General features: G+C 37.0%; 2 protein-coding genes and 1 long non-coding RNA gene across 3 annotated transcripts; 2 read left to right on the top strand and 1 right to left on the bottom strand.

Annotated features, from left to right (window-relative positions):
* Positions 1-584: 584 nt before the first annotated feature.
* LOC113331780 lies at positions 585-1,630 on the top strand. The gene is made up of 3 exons (XR_003351185.1): positions 585-658; positions 1,144-1,327; positions 1,422-1,630. It is a non-coding gene; the product is annotated as an uncharacterized LOC113331780 (long non-coding RNA).
* Positions 1,631-3,570: 1,940 nt separating this feature from the next.
* LOC113331750 (histone H3.3) lies at positions 3,571-5,543 on the top strand. Its single transcript, XM_026578392.1, has 5 exons — positions 3,571-3,684; positions 4,115-4,186; positions 4,281-4,357; positions 4,929-5,019; positions 5,122-5,543. Exons 2-5 carry the CDS (start codon positions 4,115-4,117, stop codon positions 5,290-5,292), a joined length of 411 nt encoding a protein of 136 aa, XP_026434177.1. The 5' UTR covers positions 3,571-3,684; the 3' UTR covers positions 5,293-5,543.
* A 554-nt stretch (positions 5,544-6,097) lies between these two features.
* LOC113332067 (cytochrome c oxidase subunit 6b-1-like) lies at positions 6,098-9,175 on the bottom strand. The gene is made up of 5 exons (XM_026578746.1): positions 9,018-9,175; positions 7,762-8,100; positions 7,587-7,669; positions 7,370-7,451; positions 6,098-6,399 (listed from the first exon to the last, which is right to left on the bottom strand). Exons 1-5 carry the CDS (start codon positions 9,051-9,053, stop codon positions 6,346-6,348), a joined length of 594 nt encoding a protein of 197 aa, XP_026434531.1. The 5' UTR covers positions 9,054-9,175; the 3' UTR covers positions 6,098-6,345.
* Between the last annotated feature and the right edge of the window lie 10,546 nt (positions 9,176-19,721).

The raw sequence follows: 19,721 nt of genomic DNA, 5'->3' as shown, positions 1-19,721 counted from the left end.
TACTGTTGAGATGACGGACACCGGAATTCAAAGTGGCTCACTCCGGTAATCCCCATATTCCCAATTATCAATTTTCATGTGTTTGTTGCAACTACTACGTTGTTTTATATTAACTGTGGTTTTATGAAGATCATGAAAAAATTCATTAACATTTTGGATTTGCATGTAATTCAGGTTTAAATATTGAACCATTGGTTAGATCCATAGAGATGATTATAATTAGATTAGGTCCTTTGGTATCTTTGGTTAGTAAAAGGAAACAATATGCAAGATCGCTTCACACCAAATAAGTTAAAACACGAAATGTTTTCCTATATAACAACGCTTATTGTGGTACGAGATTTTACTTGCCACATATTCAGGTAAAGCGTGATGTTCTTTAGTTCTAAAAGGACAAAAAATGTATGAATTGTGGTTTTTGTGTAGCATAGAAAAAATGAAACCATGCATTTGGAAGTTTTGTGTGATTTCACTTTCTTTCTCGCCTTTGCAAGTGTTCTCATTGCTACTAATTATATGGTTTGTTAATAGAAGAACAAGTGTAGGTTGTATAGGGATTTAACATAACTTTGAATGGTTATGTAGCATGACCAACCAGAGGTGCAGGGTTTGGCAGCTACACTATCAACTGAAATATGTGCAAATAATACTCCCATTGGTTAGTAGTTGATTTTTTTTTTAATTTTTGTTCAACGTATAGTAATAAATCAATGTTCAATCATAGGCATCCAAACTTAATTGGAAAATGCATAATAGATATAACTTGGTAAACATTATAGCCTGTTAATTGTCACTCGAATTCAGCACTCTAATTTAAACTTCACTAGAGAGTCTATCTACGTTAAAAAGATACTCTCTAGAAAAGAGGCCTCTCCTGGAGATACTATTGTGGAAGAGAGTTCTCTTGGAGATGCTCTTATATGTTTTCACCAAATACTTACACTTTGTATGCTTTTTAACTAGGGTTCCACTATCTACTAATTTAGTTCTTACATCGGCTTCACATAACACGTTCCTTTAGTATCAAAATGATTTTATAACAATAACTTAATTATGCTTTATTCTCTGTAGTATCAAGATCTCATCCATAATTTTGAAACCCTGAAATTCTAATGTATTGACTGTTTAGACATTGCTATGTAGGGTTGTTTTCCATGGCTAAATAAAACTACTGAAGAGTAAATTGAGAACGTGAAAAAGAAGGAAGAGTGGATGGAGAGTGGTGGTGGTGTTGTGGCATCTGGTGGACTTGGTGATACACCAACTCTGAAGTCTAAAGCTCTTGGAATTTTGAGAGGGGAAAATGCTATTGAATGTTAGTGCCAGAGTAAGCCTTGATATTTGCTAAATGCTATAGATATTCGCCTATCTATGTGTGCCAGAGTAAGCTAACGCATCCAAGTGAAATTTTCTTTTGGTAGGGTTGCGAGCAATGATAGCAAGTCAACTCATCCCATGATTGCTGCGTGGATTTCGGGGGTTCAAACCCTGTTAAACCAATCCCAGAAACTATGTCAGAATATTAAAATTTTCCCGAGGAAGAAATTTCCAAAGAAATGGATGGGAAAAAGTTTTATGTTGGAAATAAGAAAGTGGCAATACTAACTCTTACGTCCATAAATTTTATCAAGTTTCTTTGTAAATGAGAAAATGAAATTAAGTACGTATTTCTAGAGGACATATTGATAGGCACACATACATAGGCGAGACAGGGCGGTGCGAAGCTCCGCCACACCAAATAAAAATTCTCATCAAACCAGTTCGTATCACAGGTTAAATATGCCGGATGCGTAGGACATGCATCTCGAAGCCGAACCACACCAAATAAAAAATCCTAAGCGATGGGGCGAGGCGAAGCCACGCCACACGAATAAAAAATACATCGCGACGGGGAGGCGAAATCAAGGCACACCAAATCAAAAATCCTAAGCATGCATCGGGATGGGACCACACCAAATCCAATATTCTAGGCATGCATCGGGACATGGCGAGGCGAAGCTGAGCCAAGCATGCATTGGGACGTGGCGACGCGAAGCCGAGCCACACCAAATCAAAAATCCTAAGCGATTGGGCGGAGCGAAGCCCCACGACACCAAATAAAAATGCACTACGGGGTGAAGCAAAGCCACATCACACACTCCAAAAATATGGTTAAAAGTAAAAAATCATGGTAGATGGTTTTCGGGTCCGCCCAGCGCGTAGCAAGGGCACAAAATCTAGTATTTCATGATAACTACAATTCCAATAAAATTTATCAAATTCTAAGACCAAAAGTTAGCTATTAAAGGCTCCTTAACATGTATACGGGTATATAAGTTAAAAAGACCTTTATTTCTGTATTGCCAATATCATGCACCAATTGCACCACTTCTGTAATCTCCTCTTCTTTCGGGTTCCTTTTGAGACCCAAATCACAAACCGAGTTTGATGACGTGATAAGCTCATTTATAGTTGCATTCTTAGAGCTTCTCCAATGGTCAATGTGAATATTTCATATGTGGCATCACTTTTAAGACATTCTTTGAGCAAAAAATCTTAAAATATTAGGAAAAATAAAGTTTTATCTCCAACCCATAAAGTTTTCTATTATTTGTTTACTTATTTGTAGGCACATAATTGGTTAAAATCCTTTTCCTTTATATTTTTTAATGACATTTATTAAGAGCTTCTCCAATAGAATGTATGTGAGGGAAAAAGTCTTAATCCACATAGGATACATAACCATATTTCAAAAAAATCATCTCCAACCCATTGATGTGGGATGAGGTGGCAAAAAAAAAGTTAGACATCCTCTAGATGAACCTCTTGTTTTAGACATTCACTTAGAGGATGTCTTCCCATCCTAGTCACATTTTTACTAATAAAATCAATGAGAACAATAACTTAAATTTTTTTAACCAATTATATACCTACAAATAAGTAAAGAAAAATGAAACAATCTAATGGGTTGGAGATAAAATTTAGTTTTTCCTAATATTTAGGATTTTATACCTAGAGGATGTCTTAAAAGTGATATCACGTATGAAACATCAACACTCATCATTGGAGAAGTTCTAATAAAAGTGTGACTAGGATGGGAAGACATCCTTTAAGTGAATGTCTAAAACTAGAGGTTGACCTAGAGGATGTCTAACATCTTCACATCAAAAGATGGATTGAAGATGATTTTTTATAGATATTGTTGTGGATCCTATGTGGGTTAAGACTTTTTCCTTCACACACTCCATTGAAGAGGCTGTCAGAGGTTATGACTTATGGTTATGCACTTTTATGCATAGAAATGTTAATCACTAGAGTGATCAACTTCCTACTTGGACTCGCCTGTGTATCTCGAGAAAACTCCTAAAACGTTTTAAACTGTTTAGTGTTTACCAAGAGAATTATTACTATCCCAATTCTCAGCCAATGGAAAGCTACTTTAGACGTAATCACGATCCGTATCACTTGCCGGTGTTGTATCCTAACCGTCACTTAACTCCAAAAAGACACATTTTTAACAAATCACACCCTTTAGATGCATCTACTTGTACACGTAGACACACTTCTCCAGTAATAATCCGTCTATAAATACGAACCCAGTAGACATTCTTCAAATCCTTTATTATCTGTTTTTGTTTTGTTTTCTTCGTCTGAGAGAGAAGAATCCCTAGAAAACAGAAGTTCTAAGAAGAAGAAGAAGAAGAGGTAAGAAATTAAAACCCTAATTTCTTCTTTTCTAGTTTGTCTTTACATTTTAGGGTTTCATTAAACTCATGATTCGTATGTTCTTGGCTTTGGATTGAGTTTTTTTTTTCCCTGTGTTGGCGTGATTTAAGAGTTAGGGTTTTGTTTATTAGCGATCATTTGATCTGGAAAATATATATTGCTTAGGGTGACTCGGTGGATGAAAAATGATGCATCATTTGTGATTTCTTTGTTTTGTTTTGTTTTGTTTTGTTTTGTTGTATGTGGGTTATCCAATTTTTGATTTGGTCAAAATATTAGGGTTTCTTGATTTTCTCGGTTCAATTTTTGCCGTTTCTTTGAAATTTAAACTAATGAAACTAGATTTCAGGAAACTTAGACTACTGATTAGGGTATCAGAGATTTGATATTTGTGATGTTGTTGCTGCAGATGGCTCGTACTAAGCAAACTGCTCGTAAGTCTACTGGAGGAAAGGCACCAAGGAAGCAACTTGCAACTAAGGTAGGTTGGTTCAATTAATAAGTAGTATGTTGGTCCATGTTTTTGTGATGCTTTGAGATTGTTAAAATCTGAACTCAAATCTTCTTTATTGTAGGCTGCACGTAAGTCTGCACCAACTACTGGAGGAGTGAAGAAGCCTCACAGATACCGTCCTGGTACTGTTGCTCTTCGGTATGTGTCTATCTGCCTCCGACTCATATTTTTTGAAGTTGCCTCTTGAGCTTTCTTCGTCTGATATGTACGCCTTCCTAGAATTATATGGTTATATAAGTGAATTTGGGAAACCCAGTTGCCATAACAATCATATCAACTTGGTTGACTGTCTTGGATGGCAATTTAATGATCCATGTAAACATATCAAAATTAAAATTTAAAATTATTATCAATGATGATAATGTTGTGAAAATTTCTGTTATTCAGTATACTCATATTTGATGAGTTCTTATATCCAGCAATATATGAATAATGTATGTTGATGATCATGTCTCAGAGTTCCCATTAGAGAAATGAGCTTATTTGTGTTTAGAGTTGATTATTGTATCTTAATGTTTCAATCTGCATCACAAACATAAAGGACTGTATAGTATTATTATTTGCTCGTTGTGCATGGGATGTTAGGTTGTAAGCCGCTGCATATATATATACTGTTTTTGTAGTGCTAGTAAGGAGTTTAAATTACAAATCTTGCTGTGGTTTACAATTCCTGTTTGCCAACCTGCTAACATGGTTTGAGTTGATGCAGTGAAATCCGTAAGTATCAGAAGAGTACCGAACTGTTGATCAGGAAACTTCCATTCCAGAGGCTTGTTCGTGAAATTGCCCAAGATTTCAAGGTATAAGATCGGGGTTAGTAGTTCTTGTATTTATTTATTTATTTTTGTGTTGGCTGTCCCTTGTTTTTTCCTCCCAGTTTGAAAACTTATTTTTCCGTGCAGACCGATTTGCGTTTCCAGAGCCATGCAGTGTTGGCATTGCAGGAAGCAGCTGAGGCATACCTGGTGGGACTGTTTGAAGACACTAACCTTTGTGCCATCCATGCTAAGCGTGTCACCATCATGCCCAAGGACATCCAGCTTGCAAGGAGGATTCGTGGTGAGAGAGCTTAGATGGTTGCTGGAAATCGAGTAGACATAGTGGTATTAAGCTTGCAGTAACACCGAGGAGAAACATTACTCTTTATGCTCTAGTTAAGTTGTGCAAGTTGGTTAATTTGGTGTTTTTCGTTTGAGAGATGTTTAGGTCAGGTTACCAATCTCTGTTAAAACTGCTGTGGTATGTCAGTTGAACCTGAACCCCTTATTCTGATATAATGTGAATTTTCAGTTTTTTGTTAAATTTGTTGCTGGAGTTTCGTATTCATCTGCTATGCATAGATTCATATGTCTTTATATGTCATAGATTTGTCGAGCATGACAAGTTGAGCTAATATACTTTTTTGAGTCTCAGGGCTCCTGAAATTTGTTTGTACCATCGCAATATTCTAGGTAAATGATTGAATATAGTGGACTGATTATGCCTATTGGTGTATCACTCTGTCCAAGCTGTAGCTATCATCGTTAATTTCATATATTCTTACTGTTGAGGTCGATGGTAAGGAGCAATGCAGTCACAGCCAAAACATAGAATACATGTAAGTGCAGCTCAAGGGTATTTCCGACTGGTTGGGTTCTTTGCTTCCTTGCTTCCTTTTTTCACAAGCCAATGGATATTTAGGCGAAAAAACACGAAACTAACAAGAATTTTCAAAATGCAGGATAGAGAAGGTGACAGATAAATTGATGGGTTTTTTTTCCCCAAGTAAAATTGATGGCTACAAAGGGCTTTTCTTTTTCCTTCCTTTTTTTTTTTTTTGAGGATGTTCTTTTCAAACTGCCTTGCATTTATCCCTAAGACTTAAAAATATAAAAGAGATGGTTCGACAACAAGGCTTAGGTTTTATTAAAAGAGTTAAATCTTATGTATGAGCTCTGCTTATGCGAAAACAAATTTCCGGTACATTTTGGGCAGCAAAATCAGTGCACAGTCAACATTCAAAAAAAATATTATTCGTAGAACTCATATTTAAGACAGTTGTTGCCTTCCGTCTTCTTCTCATGTTTCTAGAAAAGAATTCTATCACGGCCCAAACGACACTGTACTTTGTATAACTGAATTCCTCTCTACAGAGGACCAGGGAAAGTTCCATTCTCTCTCTGCTCATTCCATCTATCTACCTGCAAATCCATCATCCAGTGTAGTATACAATTGTATCAGGTTGTGGAATTGTTAGTGAGAACAAACTAAAATTACAACAAAACCAGAATAAAGCATAACTGCAACAAATCAATAAACAACACTTGAAAACCTTCTAATGCTAATAGGACAGTGTAGATAGCAACAAGTGCATACAAAGTTAGTGGTGGTTCCCGATGGGAAATATTGTCTGAAATGGGTGCAGATACCGGTGTATATATCGCAAGGGGGGGGGGGGGGGGGGGGAATTTGAAGACTAACACTAATGAGGAAAAACTCTCAGCATAATGTTTTACCGGGACAAGTTGATCGAAGAGTTGCAGCATCACAGCTAGCCTTTTCTCAAGTTATATTAGTCTCAAGGGGGAGCTTAAAAAAGGATTTGGATGTTTCACAGGCCCGAGCAGATGACAAGCCATGTCTTCAAACTGTGGCGAGTGTTGAAAAGGAACTTCCCAGAGAAGTGTCAATTGAACTTCTACCGGAAATGTTTCGATCAGAAAATATCTACAGTCTACGACTATGAATCTATGATCTCACGTGTTTCCTACGCTTACTAAAGTTGGTCAGAAGGATCTTAGTTGCTTACTAAGAGAAACCATGAGTTTGCTTACTAAGAGAAACCATGAGTTTTAGAAGTTTGTAAAATTTTCAGAATCGATGGTTGTAGAAATTTTTTTGCACGCTGAGGGTACATTTAGTAACAGTTCACAAAAATATAGTAGTACATACTAGTGTACGAATAAATCTAAGACGGTGAAGTTTGTCAGTGAACTTATGCTGTACAGCCAATGGCAGTAGGTGGAGGGTACAGACCGTTAATCAATTACAGATATTGAACTTAGGCAATATCTGTACAGCCAACGTGACCTCTAAATTTCAGTGTGTAATTCAAAAACAAAACAAGATGGAGAAAAAAAAGGGAGTGTATAAAATCTTAGCAATACATACCCATTCTCCAGGGCAAAGTGCGCGGTAATACTTGGCAAACTTATCGCACTCCGGAGCATCATCTCCTTTTGCAGCAACACACCTAAAAGAAAGCACATAACCAGTCAGATACCCAGGAAACAAGATAGGATGCTGTCATGCTTTCATTCGACGTTAAATCATAGAATGTGAAATACAAATTCAGTCCAGTATCATTTCTGAAAATAGTTTGACTAACCTATGGTACTCGACATAGCGGGTAAAGCAATGTCTTGATTGGTTTGTGGTTGGGAAACGGAAATCCACTGGTGCTGTTTCAAGCTGGTTTTCAGGAAACAAACGGATATTAAACCATTAGCATATAGAAGAATACCAAGAAAAGCAAAATATTTTGGTCCACTTAATTATCACACCTTTATTTCTGGTTTTTCTTCCTCAGCCTCTTCAGGAGCTTCACTACTTTCTTCAGCAGCAACTGTTTCATCAGAATTCTCAGAAACAGCTTCCTCAGTCACTGGATTGACTGAACTCTCAGACATGACTTCTTCAGAAGCAGTATCTGTTGTATTATCAGGCCCAGCATCCTCAGATACAGCAGTTGATGGTGTCTCAATAGCTACCTCATCAGCATTGTCTGCTGGGGTCACAACAATCTTCTCCTCAGCAGCGGCATTAGTTGGATTCACAACCACAGTTGCTTCGGCAGCGATCTTACCAGGATTTGACGATTCCTCTTTCTCTAGTGCATATTGCTACCATGAATAAAATATACTTAATAAGTTTAAATTATGAGGACATTCATTCCACCCTGTCGCAGATAAGTGAAGCCTCTATAACGCAAGAAATATGCTCCTTATCTTTTTTCTCTTCAAAAAGTTAGTCGAGCTATATCAATTGGCATTTTTTTATTTCTTTGGGCAGCCATAATTAAGCTGATCAAGTGTACAAGGACTATCCATTCTTAAAACCTTTTTTGATGGTAAAACCAACAAATATAAACAGTTTACGGTCGTTGATTCTAGTCATATTACAGCTAACTAATCATAGGCATAAAATTCTCCATTGGAGTAAGGTAATTGACAAGAAAACCATGCAAAGGCTGCAAGGGGCAACGGAAATCGTACAAATGCTGGCAATAGGATAAAAATGAACAGACGAAAAGACATCAATATCTAACTGTGTAAATATGTCTGGACCAGGAATTTCATTTATCCGTATGCCAACAGTCCAATTCGACATAATACATACAGATGAGATATAGTGACTTTCTAACATCAAAACCAAAATTACATCTATTCAAGATCCTAGCATTCAGAACAACTGTATGCATCCTTCCTAAACGAAAACCTATTACTGATTCATAATTTGTGGGGTCTGGTTTTAGGTCAAAACCCAGTCCATATACAAACATCTTTCACCAAAATTCCACCTAACGAAAACAAAGTCGAGCTTGAGTACTTTGTAGATCTAATTATTGAACTACATTGAAGAATAACATTATATCAATTTTCGGCAAAACCCATACACAGATTCAATGAGTACATAAACAGATCGGAGTGCAACCAATTTATAAACAATATTGACGAAATTAGGCTTAATTTTTAGATCTAAATCATGGTGATTTAGATATAAAAGGGTGGGGTAATATCATGAGATTGAGATAATATACCTGTGCTAGGGTTAGGGTTTTTTCGACTTCCGCCATTGCTATAGTTGTTGTACTACGACTATTTCTGCTTTCGTCTCTCGATATGTAGAGAGAGAAACAGAAACAGAAACAGAAAAAGAAAAATAGAAAAAAGAAGAGTGACTACTAAAGAGTAACTAGCTACGTGGCATCATCTCGTACGAAATTCATTAGAGTGATGAGAGGAATCATGGTTATTGTTTGGGGGGGAAAAGTCAAGGATGTTTGACCCAAACTTAGATTGGAATCGAGCAGAGGTTGGAACCTAGTTATTAATATGAAGCATGCCTCCATTATTGCTACAGGAAGATAAAGAAGGGCATTTTTTTATTTTTTTTTATAGACAACCGCCTTCGGAAAGGCTAGTGATCCAGGAATTGTTTGAATTTTGTCCAATAAGCTAACTCATGAGCAACCGAATTAGAAATGCGAGGTTGGAAAGTAAAAACATAAAACACTAAACTAGAAGAAAAAAACTGAGTATCCTTAAAAATTGCATCCGTTCTTGAATCCCTATCAAACACGCCTGTTGAAAATTGATCAATGAGATTTTTCGCATCACTTTCAATGATAATGTGAGTAAATTTTTGCTTCGTAGCTTTTTTCAAGACTTCCCAAATAGCGCTGGCTTCAGCTTCTTCAGCAGACTTTACTTCAAAAACTAAGGATGCACAAAAAGAAGCTTTGCTTGAGAAGTCCCTCATCACATAGCCTGCACCATTAGCTCCAGAAATGTCATTATAAGCTTCATCAGTATTATATTTTATCTAGCCAATAGAGAGGGGCATCCACTTATCACATAGACCAACATGAGTAGAAGGAGAGATAGTTAAGCAAGGTTTCCTAGTCAAGAGCATAGCTCTAGCTCTACATTAAACTGCCATATGAGTTTCTTTGAAATTTTGGAAAATCAGGTTATTTCTACTGCTCCAGAGGGACCAAAGAACAGTAACAAACAAACATTGAGTATCATCAGGAAGTTTAGACACAGGGTCAGTAAGCCAAAACATCAACCAATCATGGAGAAACCTTCATGAGTTTATGAAAATAAAATAAGGAAAAATAATGGAGGAAGCATGTGAGCGGCTAGGGCACGGCCGGCCGGCCGGCGGGCACGGCCCATGGGCGCTTCTCCATTATTTTATTATTATTTTCTCTCTCCTATTTTTGTGTAGGATTCCTTATTATTTCATGTTTTTGGACGCTCGTTCGTGCATCCGGGTGCTCAGTCGTGCATCATTGTCGAGTACACTCGCACCATTTTTGTGAGCCTTACTCAATGATGGTCCAGATGCCCGATTGCTGAATATTTATTACTAATTTATGAAATTCAGTGGAGAATAGTTCATGAAACTGAGTAATAAAAAATGAATAATTGTTCATTATTAATTCATAGAATCAGCTATGGATTCGACTACGAATTCAGAATAATAAAATGAGCATTACCACCCTATGGGATCGTGGATTCGACTATAGAATCAGAGTAATTAAAATTATCCATTACCATTTCATGAGATCAGTGGATTCGATCATGAAATCGGAGTAATGAGATAACACAGTTGTGTTTTATTGCCATTCTATGAGATCAAGCCGTGGATTCGATCACAGAATCAGAGCAATTGTTATTGCCATTCCATGGGATCAGGTCGTGGATTCGACCATGGAATAGGAGCAATGCTATTGTCATTCCATGGGATCAGGTCGTGGATTCGACCATGGAATATGAGCAATGATAGATTATTCTGGGAATTCAGTAGTGAATGTCACGACAGAAGTAATTTATTTCAGAAAAGATATTAGCCAGTTAAAGCGTCACATCCATTCTGAATGATGCACAGTCAGGGAGTCACGACGTTGTTTACGACCTAAAGGCGTTAGTGTTATCAATCTACGAAGAACCGCCTGAATCTATGCACTCTCTCCACATAATCAGGGAACGGTGAGTGTCACCGACGTCTTGAAGGCGTCCGCCGCGCAACTATTCTTCTATGTGGAGGTGGGTCTCTCTCCTGCAGTCAGGGAACAGTGAGTATCACCGACGTCCTGAAGGCGTTTAAGTTCTCAATCTACGGAGAACCGCCCAAATACATTATTCTGCATAGAGGGCACGACGAAATGCCAGGGGTCGAACGCTCAGCTAGTGGAGGCTTTTCAAAAACATATTCGTCATGGCTTCGTAAAATATGAATCGTTGCATGCTTGAAAGCCGTGTCAAAAACATGCCTCATGATTTTACGGTTTTGCCCTTTGTTGAAAATCCGCCATCTATCTAATCTTTCAAGGATAAGATCTGGACCTTGTTGCATATTAGACCAAGTAAATTTAGGGCCAGAGAAACCAGGATCCTGCAAATTAAACGCAGAACAAAAACTCCTAAGATTTAAAAAATCAGAATCATCAACTTCTAGCCCACCATTCTTATCCTCGATACCTAAAAGAGCATTAAATTTTCCCTACAACGAAGACTGGTTCATCTAGAGGTGTATAAGATAACTGACATTGATTTTCCCATAAAGCTTGTCTTAGACTACTACTAGGTTCACCATATATGAAATGAATGTGACAAATCTTGGATTGGATAATATCAGTAGATGTGACATAGATTCCCTCAAGCTAGAGGATAAAATGTTGAGTTGGATCTCCTTTTTCCAGGCCAGAACTAGACCACCATTTCTTCCAATACTTGGGACATTAAAGGTGCACGGAAAACCCATATTTTATAGTCTTCTAGCAGCCAAATATTTGTCCGTTTTGGTTTCCGACAGGAAGATGATACCATGGTTAATGTTTCTACAAAGCAGGTTGAGTTCCTTATTAACAGTTTTTTTACCCAATCCTCTAACATTCCAGCAAAGCATGTTGACATTATTAACAGGAAAATGATTGACAGGAATAGCGACATTAAGAGGGTCAATTAAAAGGGGGGAAGGAGTAGAATTTACCTGAGTGGTAGAGGCAGAACCACCACCAGGAGGAGAATCACTATGAAAAAATGAGGGTACCCAAATACACCACAATCTCTTATTTATACACCTATAAGTCCTCTTACCGAAAGTGATCATCTATGGACAAAGTCGAGACAATGCAACAAATCGGTATTCACACTTTGTGTAATTGTCTATGGATAAGAGATCGAGACAATACGACTACCAAAGTGTGATACTTGATAATAGGTTCAGACTTAACCAAACTCTATAGGGTCACTATCAAGTATGTACGGAGTTAACGTTTGTGTAATTTACTTTAAATTATATAAACAAATAAAATTGCGGAAAACAAAAGTAAATCACAAAGCAAGATTTTGTTAACGAGGAAAACTGCAAATATAGAAAAACTCCGGGACCAAGTCCATAATTGGATACTCTCATAATTAAGCCGCTATACAAAATCTAAACCAACTTTGTATAGTTGAGACCAAGAAACTACCCCTAGTTCACTTAGTTTCCTCAGTATCCCTGCACTTCCGACTTCGATGAGTACACACACTGGAACAATTCCTTTGGATCGTATTCCAAAAAGGAACAACAAATCTGTTTGGTAACAACTCTTTCGATTCTTTCAAGATAAAGATATCTCAAGTCATACGCAAAGGCTCTTCCGTTTAATCCAATAAACTCCTTTGCCTGGTTAGATCAATCTATCCAATAACTACCAAAGTAGTCAAGTTTAGATTCATAATCACTCGATATAGATCCCAACAAGAAACTATTAAGTGATGCCGATATCACGCAACTAATCAATCGAATAAATCTGATTCTAGTTGTATCCCAGTCGATCAAGGTTTGTGCACACCCAAAGATATGAGAACCAAATAATAAATCTTCTTTGACTTCAAATCTTCTTTAATCTTCAATAAACACCTGCACAACACCACTTGAATCTCTTGCGATCAATCACACACATAACGGAGTTTGTTAACAATGGATTATCACAATATGTCTTTAGATATACAAATATCTCTAAAGATCTCGTCGATACTTCGATCCAGTTTGAGTAAATCTTATATCAGAAGAGAAGATTCTCAAAAATAAACAAACTAGGTGCAATCAAATTTTCAACAACTGTTAGTCAATCAAATCAATCGAAAACTAATAACACTGCAATTTTCTAGTTTCCCACCAACGGTACTCGTGGAGCTTCTTGATCCCACATATGTCTTTAAAGGAGCGGTCGTAAGAGATTTCGCCTAATTAGGGTACTTTCCTCCCCGGATAGACGGCTCCACCAGAAACAACAAAAAGATGAAGTTTGCCTGGCTCTTAGGATAGTTTGCTAGAAATGCAAACTTAGGTATTTATAGACCAAGGATGTCTAGACACCAAGGAATTTCCAAAACCGGAAATATTCTCAAGGTATGCAATAACAGGGGTTTACTCTTTAAATACTTTTTCTGATTTCCAGAGACTTTAATAGATTTCCAAAGTATTGTGTTACTGGTTGTATACTTTATGAAACTCCTTGTAATTATATGTTACTCGTTATATACTTGTAAAATCTCGTTCAAAGTTTGTGTTACTCGTTATACACAAGAAATTTAAAGACTTTGCATACTTAACAATTTTTAAGACTTTGAATGATATTTACGTGTTTTTTTTCGCCTTAGAGAAAGTCTTGCAAAATATGAAAGAGTTTGGGAGACTTCTACAAAAATTTAAAAACTTCATTTATTATCTTTCATATTTTTGATATTATTTTATTTCTTCATTTATTATCTTTGATTTTTTTATATTATTTTATTTTATTTCAAGTTGATGCAAGCACTTGCACGTATACGCTAGATCCACTTCTCTCTCTCTCTTTTAATTATATCCTTAATGCATATGATCAAACTTTTTATATATATCATATAATACGATCAAACTTTTTTGATTTTGTTATTTGTTGAAATGAAAATTTTCGTTGATGGATAAAGTGTTTCAGATTATGATTGCTGCTCAATTTAATTTGCAATCAACGTTTTTCAAGAATTGTTTTTGATATGATAAATTTTATAGAACTCTACGAATCTCTAGATTTGTCTTGTTTGGTTGTTGTGCAATTCTCTAGAAATCTTGTGTTCACAACTTTTTAGAACTCTACAAATCTCTACAAGAATTAGGCCAACTGTGCATCTATTTTTCAAACTCCTTAGAACTCTCTGAAAATTGTTATTTTTCATGACTCTTTTTAAATCTATACAATTCTACAAAAGTATTTATTGAGTAAACCCCCGTAAATAACAAAATTCGGTTTTCCTAATTCCAATAAATGCTTGTCCAAAATTTCCGAAATCTCTCAATAGAAATTCTCCAATTAGTAAATGCTTAATTAAAAGATATGCATTTTTATTCTCTAGAGATATCCATTTAATTGCTGGTAATTAAAGCATATAATACCAAAAATCTTAATTAAAAGATTCTCAATTTATTTCGGCACAGGATCTCCTTGAGTCTTAAGGAATATCTTTGAACAATAAATGATAAGAGTTATTGAACGTGTTCAAAGTATGTTGACATCTTTTCACTGTAAATCCTTATTCATATTTACATTCTTGGAATCGGTTATACTGATGTATTTTCAAATGGTTGTAGAGATAGTGGTAAAAACTGGGTCTTTTCAGACTTGTGAAGAAAACAATTTTTATAGATTTAAATTAAACAGGCAACTAAATAAAATAATTCAAAGTTTTGGAGAAAAATACCAAGACTAGGATTCCACCATTGACCAAATAAATAGTAAACTCTAAATAATATTCATGCAATTTTATCTTTAAAAATAATTCTAATATTTGCCTCAAGTATATTCTTGAAGTAATCGTTGTAATCAAAGAGTATAAAACATCAAAAGTATTTAAAACCCAGCATGCTTCATCAAATTAATTCACAACTATTCAATAAGAACTAATATTTCAATTCAATCCCATGCAAATAATCAAATAATAATATTGCAAATAAATAATAAAATTAGAATTATACCAATTAATGTGGAACAATGGCTTCCTCCGTCGCCTTGGCTAATGGGTTTAGCTCTTCATGGTAAAAACACACACAAAATAATCACTCATGGCTGAATAGGTGTTTTTATTGAAGAAATAAGATGAAACAGAAATTCGCAACGCTGAAGAAGTGTTACAACGTCGCTGTTACAAAACAGATGATGTTGTTTATATACGATAATAATGATATGCTGTAGAGAAACGACAGTTTTATTTCGCTGTAAGCACTGTGGAAAAACGACTGACTCTGCGAGTCCGTTCTTCCTTCTTCGTCTTCCTCCTCGAGCAGCAGCAGCAGCAGCAGGTATGATTTCTGTTCTTCGTTTCGGCTCTGAACTCTCTCCTAATTCTCTCCTCAGGGTTTCTAACCCTTCTATGACAAAAACCCAACTATATATAGCCTTCAGATTCCCTAGAAACTCGATCAAATTCGAGAATAAATCTCTTATTCTTCACGTGCAGTTTTAACAATAATTCCATCTGTCGATCTTTGTATGCGTCTGTTAGCTATTCTATTGCTCCCAAAATCTTCTCTGACTTGAACTCAACTGTTTTGAAGTATATCCCACGCAAGAATCTCTCCCAAATCTTTCAAACCAATTCAAAACCCTAAACAGGGACCGTGTGCACTTTCTTGACTTTGTGTGGATTTTCTGACTTATCCAGCCCAATTAGATGGGTCTAATCGCTTCTAACAGGTCCCTTATGTCTTGTAGAGTCCGTGGGTACCAAATTTGCCCATTGAATCGCCTGCTAGGTCGCTCAAATCCTTGATCCAAAACTGTTGACGCTGCTGCCTTTTTTCCCGCCAAAATCCAGTTTTGAAACTTTGAAAATGACCTCCCCCTATCCAGTTCCGGTCTCCCTTTAGCAGATGCCTGGAAATGGGTCACCACTTAGTAATTAGGTTACCCCTTATCCAAAATGAGAGTCCGTATAGTAATTTTCTCCCACGGGCGCAAAAACCATTTTTTAGCCAATTTCGCCGCAAAAGCTTTATTCTTCCAAAAACACCTACAAATACATAAAATAACCGAATAAGTACAATATCGAGTACTAACAATATATACAAATGAGCTATATTAGACACATAAATGCGTCTATCAAATACCCCCAAACTTATTATTTGCTAGTCCCGAGCAAATCAAAACTACAAAATAAAATCCTAACTCACTGTCGCAGGCATCGTCGATTGCATTTAGCGTATGCAATAAGCCTTTAAACCCCTAGGTGGCCCTAGTGGCCGAGTTATAGTCTCGGGAGGGCTTACCAGAGATATACCCACAAAACCTGTACTCCAGACCTTAGCTATCTACGCAGAACCTTGGAAGGCACTAAAGAATCTCCTTGGTTGGCATACTTATTGACTACAGGAAGAAGTACCCTGATGCGAAATTCCAATTGTTGTACACGAGTTTGCACTCAAGCATACTAAAATTCATATAAAGTGACAGAGCTCTACTCAGATAGTTGCACTATGGACATCATATTCGGAGTCAAAACTAATCACATGGATAGATCAAGAAGATGGATATAGAAAAACATGTATGGTTTTGATGTTACTAAGTGAACGGCGTTTCCCATATCTGTCTGAAGGCCTCCGCCAAAATGAACCTATCCTAATGGATTGAGATACTAGTATGACTAATATCAACACACTGGCATATACAAGGGTACCAGTGGTCGATAACCTAACTCTAGGTCAACACAACTGGCATATACAAGGGTACCAGTGGTCGACTTTATTGAATTTATTCCTTTTGGTCAAATGGTCTGGTCTCAATTTCTTTCTTTCTTTCTTTTTTTTTTTTTTTTTTTTTTTTTTTTTTTTTCATCTTTTTTTTTTTTTTTTTTTTTCATTCTTTTTCTTTTTCAACTTTTTTTTTTCATTTTTTTCATGGTATCTCAATCACTCTAATTCACCCTAGCATTGGTAACAACTTGAATCGTGGGCCCCACCTATCACTTAGAGAAACATAGTTTAAAAACAAAATAAAATAAAAATAGAAGTGAAAAGGACTCAACGAGATATGGTGAAACTATCATGTTATTTCTAACATCTGAGCTCTGTGCTTTTATGAATAGACTCTTTAGATGTTTCCATCTAATCAGATTGGTTCCTCAAACCTACAATCAAAATGCTTCCATCCACTTAGATTAGTTAGTGCAATCCTCAATAGGCATAAATTTCTAGGCTCTGGAGTTTATTTATTGCAACTAAAAGCTAACAAAAAGTGTTTCTTCCCCACCCCCAAACTTAAATCTTACATTGTCCTCAATGTTCTAAGGATGAAAATAAAAGCATGAACAAGGAGAAACTATTACCACTGGAGGGAAAAGAAATAAGGAAGGATATTACCGTATCACATGAACGCGGGAGCCTCCCAGTAAATGCTAAATTTATAGTCATTAGCTAGACATCAAATACCTCAAAAAGAATTTTCACCTTCCAAAGTCGTATACCAATAGTCGAAATAATTGTGGGTCCATAAGACCAAATAGAACTGCCACAAATAGGAGACAAATGCTCAAGATCAGAAAAATGAGCAGATAGAGCACAACCTGATCTAAAGTTTCTCGCAAGACAACTGGATTTATCTGAGGTGCCCACTTGGGCTTCATATGAGTGTCTCGGCAAACAGATTCATCCGAAAAACGGGTCTCTAACATATGGATTTTCTCCTGGACATTATCAGGCGGATCAGGTTGTGGAGTCTGAATACACTCAAGCGATACCTCAGATGCACTAGGCTTGAGTCCCAAGTTAGGGACTTCTATTGGGGATAATTGACAATCTCTAACCCCAAACTTAGAATTTTGGGTGCCTCTACAATGACTAGTCACAATGTTCCTAATTTCTAGACCATCGGGTTCTTGAAAAAGGTCAATTGCTTTCTCTAAGTCATAATCAGGTGGTTCATCCTCAGCTTGCTTCATATCTTCTATGGTCCACTCTAAGGCTTCCTTATTTTCTTGAAGCACGGTCTCTGGACTACTTTCCTGATCATTATCCAAATCGGAGGCTATAATCACAGGGAAAGACTCGGAGGCTACTTTCCTGATCATTATCCAAATGTATAGTTAGACTCCAACTCAGGAGGCTCTTTTAAATAAGGTATTAAGATAGACTCAGAAGCTAGTAATGGTTCGAACCTATCTTTCCATATATCAATATCTAACATAGGAACAGAATCCAACAGAGCATTTACTTGTTCAATGTTACTATCATCGTCGAAATCCAGGCTAAAATGGGATAAACAACTCTCCAATGTATTTTCCGGTACGATGTTTGGTAATGACTCCTGAACTAAGGTTCCTATCATGTTCACCTCTTCAATACATGTGCTATCTAGCTCAGAATGTAGCTTGTTTACATTAAAAATATTCAGCTCAATAGTCATATTACCAAAAGATAGATTCATAATACCATTTCGACAGTTTATGATCGCATTAGACGTAGCTAAGAATGGGCGACCTAAAATCACAGGTATTTGGTTCTCTGGGTCGGGGACAGGTTGGGTATCTAGGACCACGAAATCCACTGGATAAATAAACTTGTCGACCTCAATAAGAACATCCTCGATCACACCACGAGGGATTTTAACGGACCTATCAGCTAACTGGAGTGTTATCTGGGTAGGTTTCATCTCTCCAAGTCCTAGCTTAAGGTACACATGGTATGGCAGTAAGTTCACACTGGCTCCTAAGTCAAGCAACGCTTTCTCAACACGGTACTTACCTATTGTACAAGAAATGGTAGGGGACCCTGGGTCTTTATACTTAGGAGTAGTGGTATTCTGAATAATAGAACTCACATGACTAGCTATGAAGGCTTTCTTCTGGACACTGAGCTTACGCTTTCGCGTACACAAGTCCTTAAGGAACTTGGCATAAGAGGGAATCTGCCTAATTGCATCTAATAATGGAAGGTTGATATTAACCTGCTTAAAAACCTCCAATATATCATTAAAGTTGGACTCCCTCTTAGTCGGAACTAGCAGCTGTGGGAATGGGGCTCTGGGAACAAACGGGCTCAACAGGACCCTCATTGGTCTCCTTGGAGACTCTATCAGTCTCCTCATTTTCTGGCTCAGCAGGGTGAACTACAGCATGTTCACTATCAGGCATGGCAACCTTGTTGTCAACTTTCTTTCCACTCCTAAGGGTTGTGACAGCATTCACATGATTGTACGATTTCTCTCCTTTTGGGTTGGGATCAGTACGACTAGGGAACCTTCCATCTTCTCTCTCACTTATGAACTTAGCTATTTGTCCTACTTGAAGTTCTAATTTGGCAAGACTCTGGGAATTATTCTTCAATTCTTGCCTAGTTTCTTGTTGAAAGCTCATGTGGTTCTTTGTTAGCATTTCATGGTTATTTGCTAACATAGTGAGAGTATCCTCTAAGGTAGAGATCTTTTTCTCGGAAGTGTTTGAAACTGGGTTTGACCTGAAGAGTTCTTAAAACCAAAACCTGGGGGAGGCTGAGAATTGCTAGACTGGCCTTGACTCTGGCCCTTAGACCAAGAGAAATTAGGATGGTTTCTCCAACCAGGGTTGTAGGTTTCTGAGTATGGGTCAAACTTCTGACGGTTCTCAAACCTAGCATTGTTATAGACAGCATGGGCTTGCTCTTCACTAACCTGACCTTCCCAAAATGAATTATCGGGCTCTATTCACACAACTAGAGACTTGAGAGGCTCTATTAGGTT

This window comes from Papaver somniferum, unplaced genomic scaffold, assembly GCF_003573695.1.
Source record: "Papaver somniferum cultivar HN1 unplaced genomic scaffold, ASM357369v1 unplaced-scaffold_128, whole genome shotgun sequence".
In the NCBI taxonomy this organism is placed as follows: Eukaryota; Viridiplantae; Streptophyta; class Magnoliopsida; order Ranunculales; family Papaveraceae; genus Papaver; species Papaver somniferum.
Note: the sequence above shows the minus strand (reverse complement) of the source record. Positions and strands in the feature narration are given on the sequence as shown.

Bases quoted from the DNA above. Each gene is read 5' to 3' on its own strand.
- LOC113331750 (XM_026578392.1), top strand. From the start codon at position 4,115: ATGGCTCGTACTAAGCAAACTGCTCGTAAGTCTACTGGAGGAAAGGCA. The intron at 4,187-4,280 runs GTAGGTTGGTTC...TCTTTATTGTAG, and splicing joins GGAAGCAACTTGCAACTAAG to GCTGCACGTAAGTCTGCACC. The intron at 5,020-5,121 runs GTATAAGATCGG...TTTTCCGTGCAG, and splicing joins AAATTGCCCAAGATTTCAAG to ACCGATTTGCGTTTCCAGAG.
- LOC113332067 (XM_026578746.1), bottom strand. From the start codon at position 9,053: ATGGCGGAAGTCGAAAAAACCCTAACCCTAGCACAG. The intron at 7,670-7,761 runs GTGTGATAATTA...CCTGAAAACCAG, and splicing joins AAGAAAAACCAGAAATAAAG to CTTGAAACAGCACCAGTGGA. The intron at 6,400-7,369 runs GTATGTATTGCT...ATGGATTTGCAG, and splicing joins CACTTTGCCCTGGAGAATGG to GTAGATAGATGGAATGAGCA.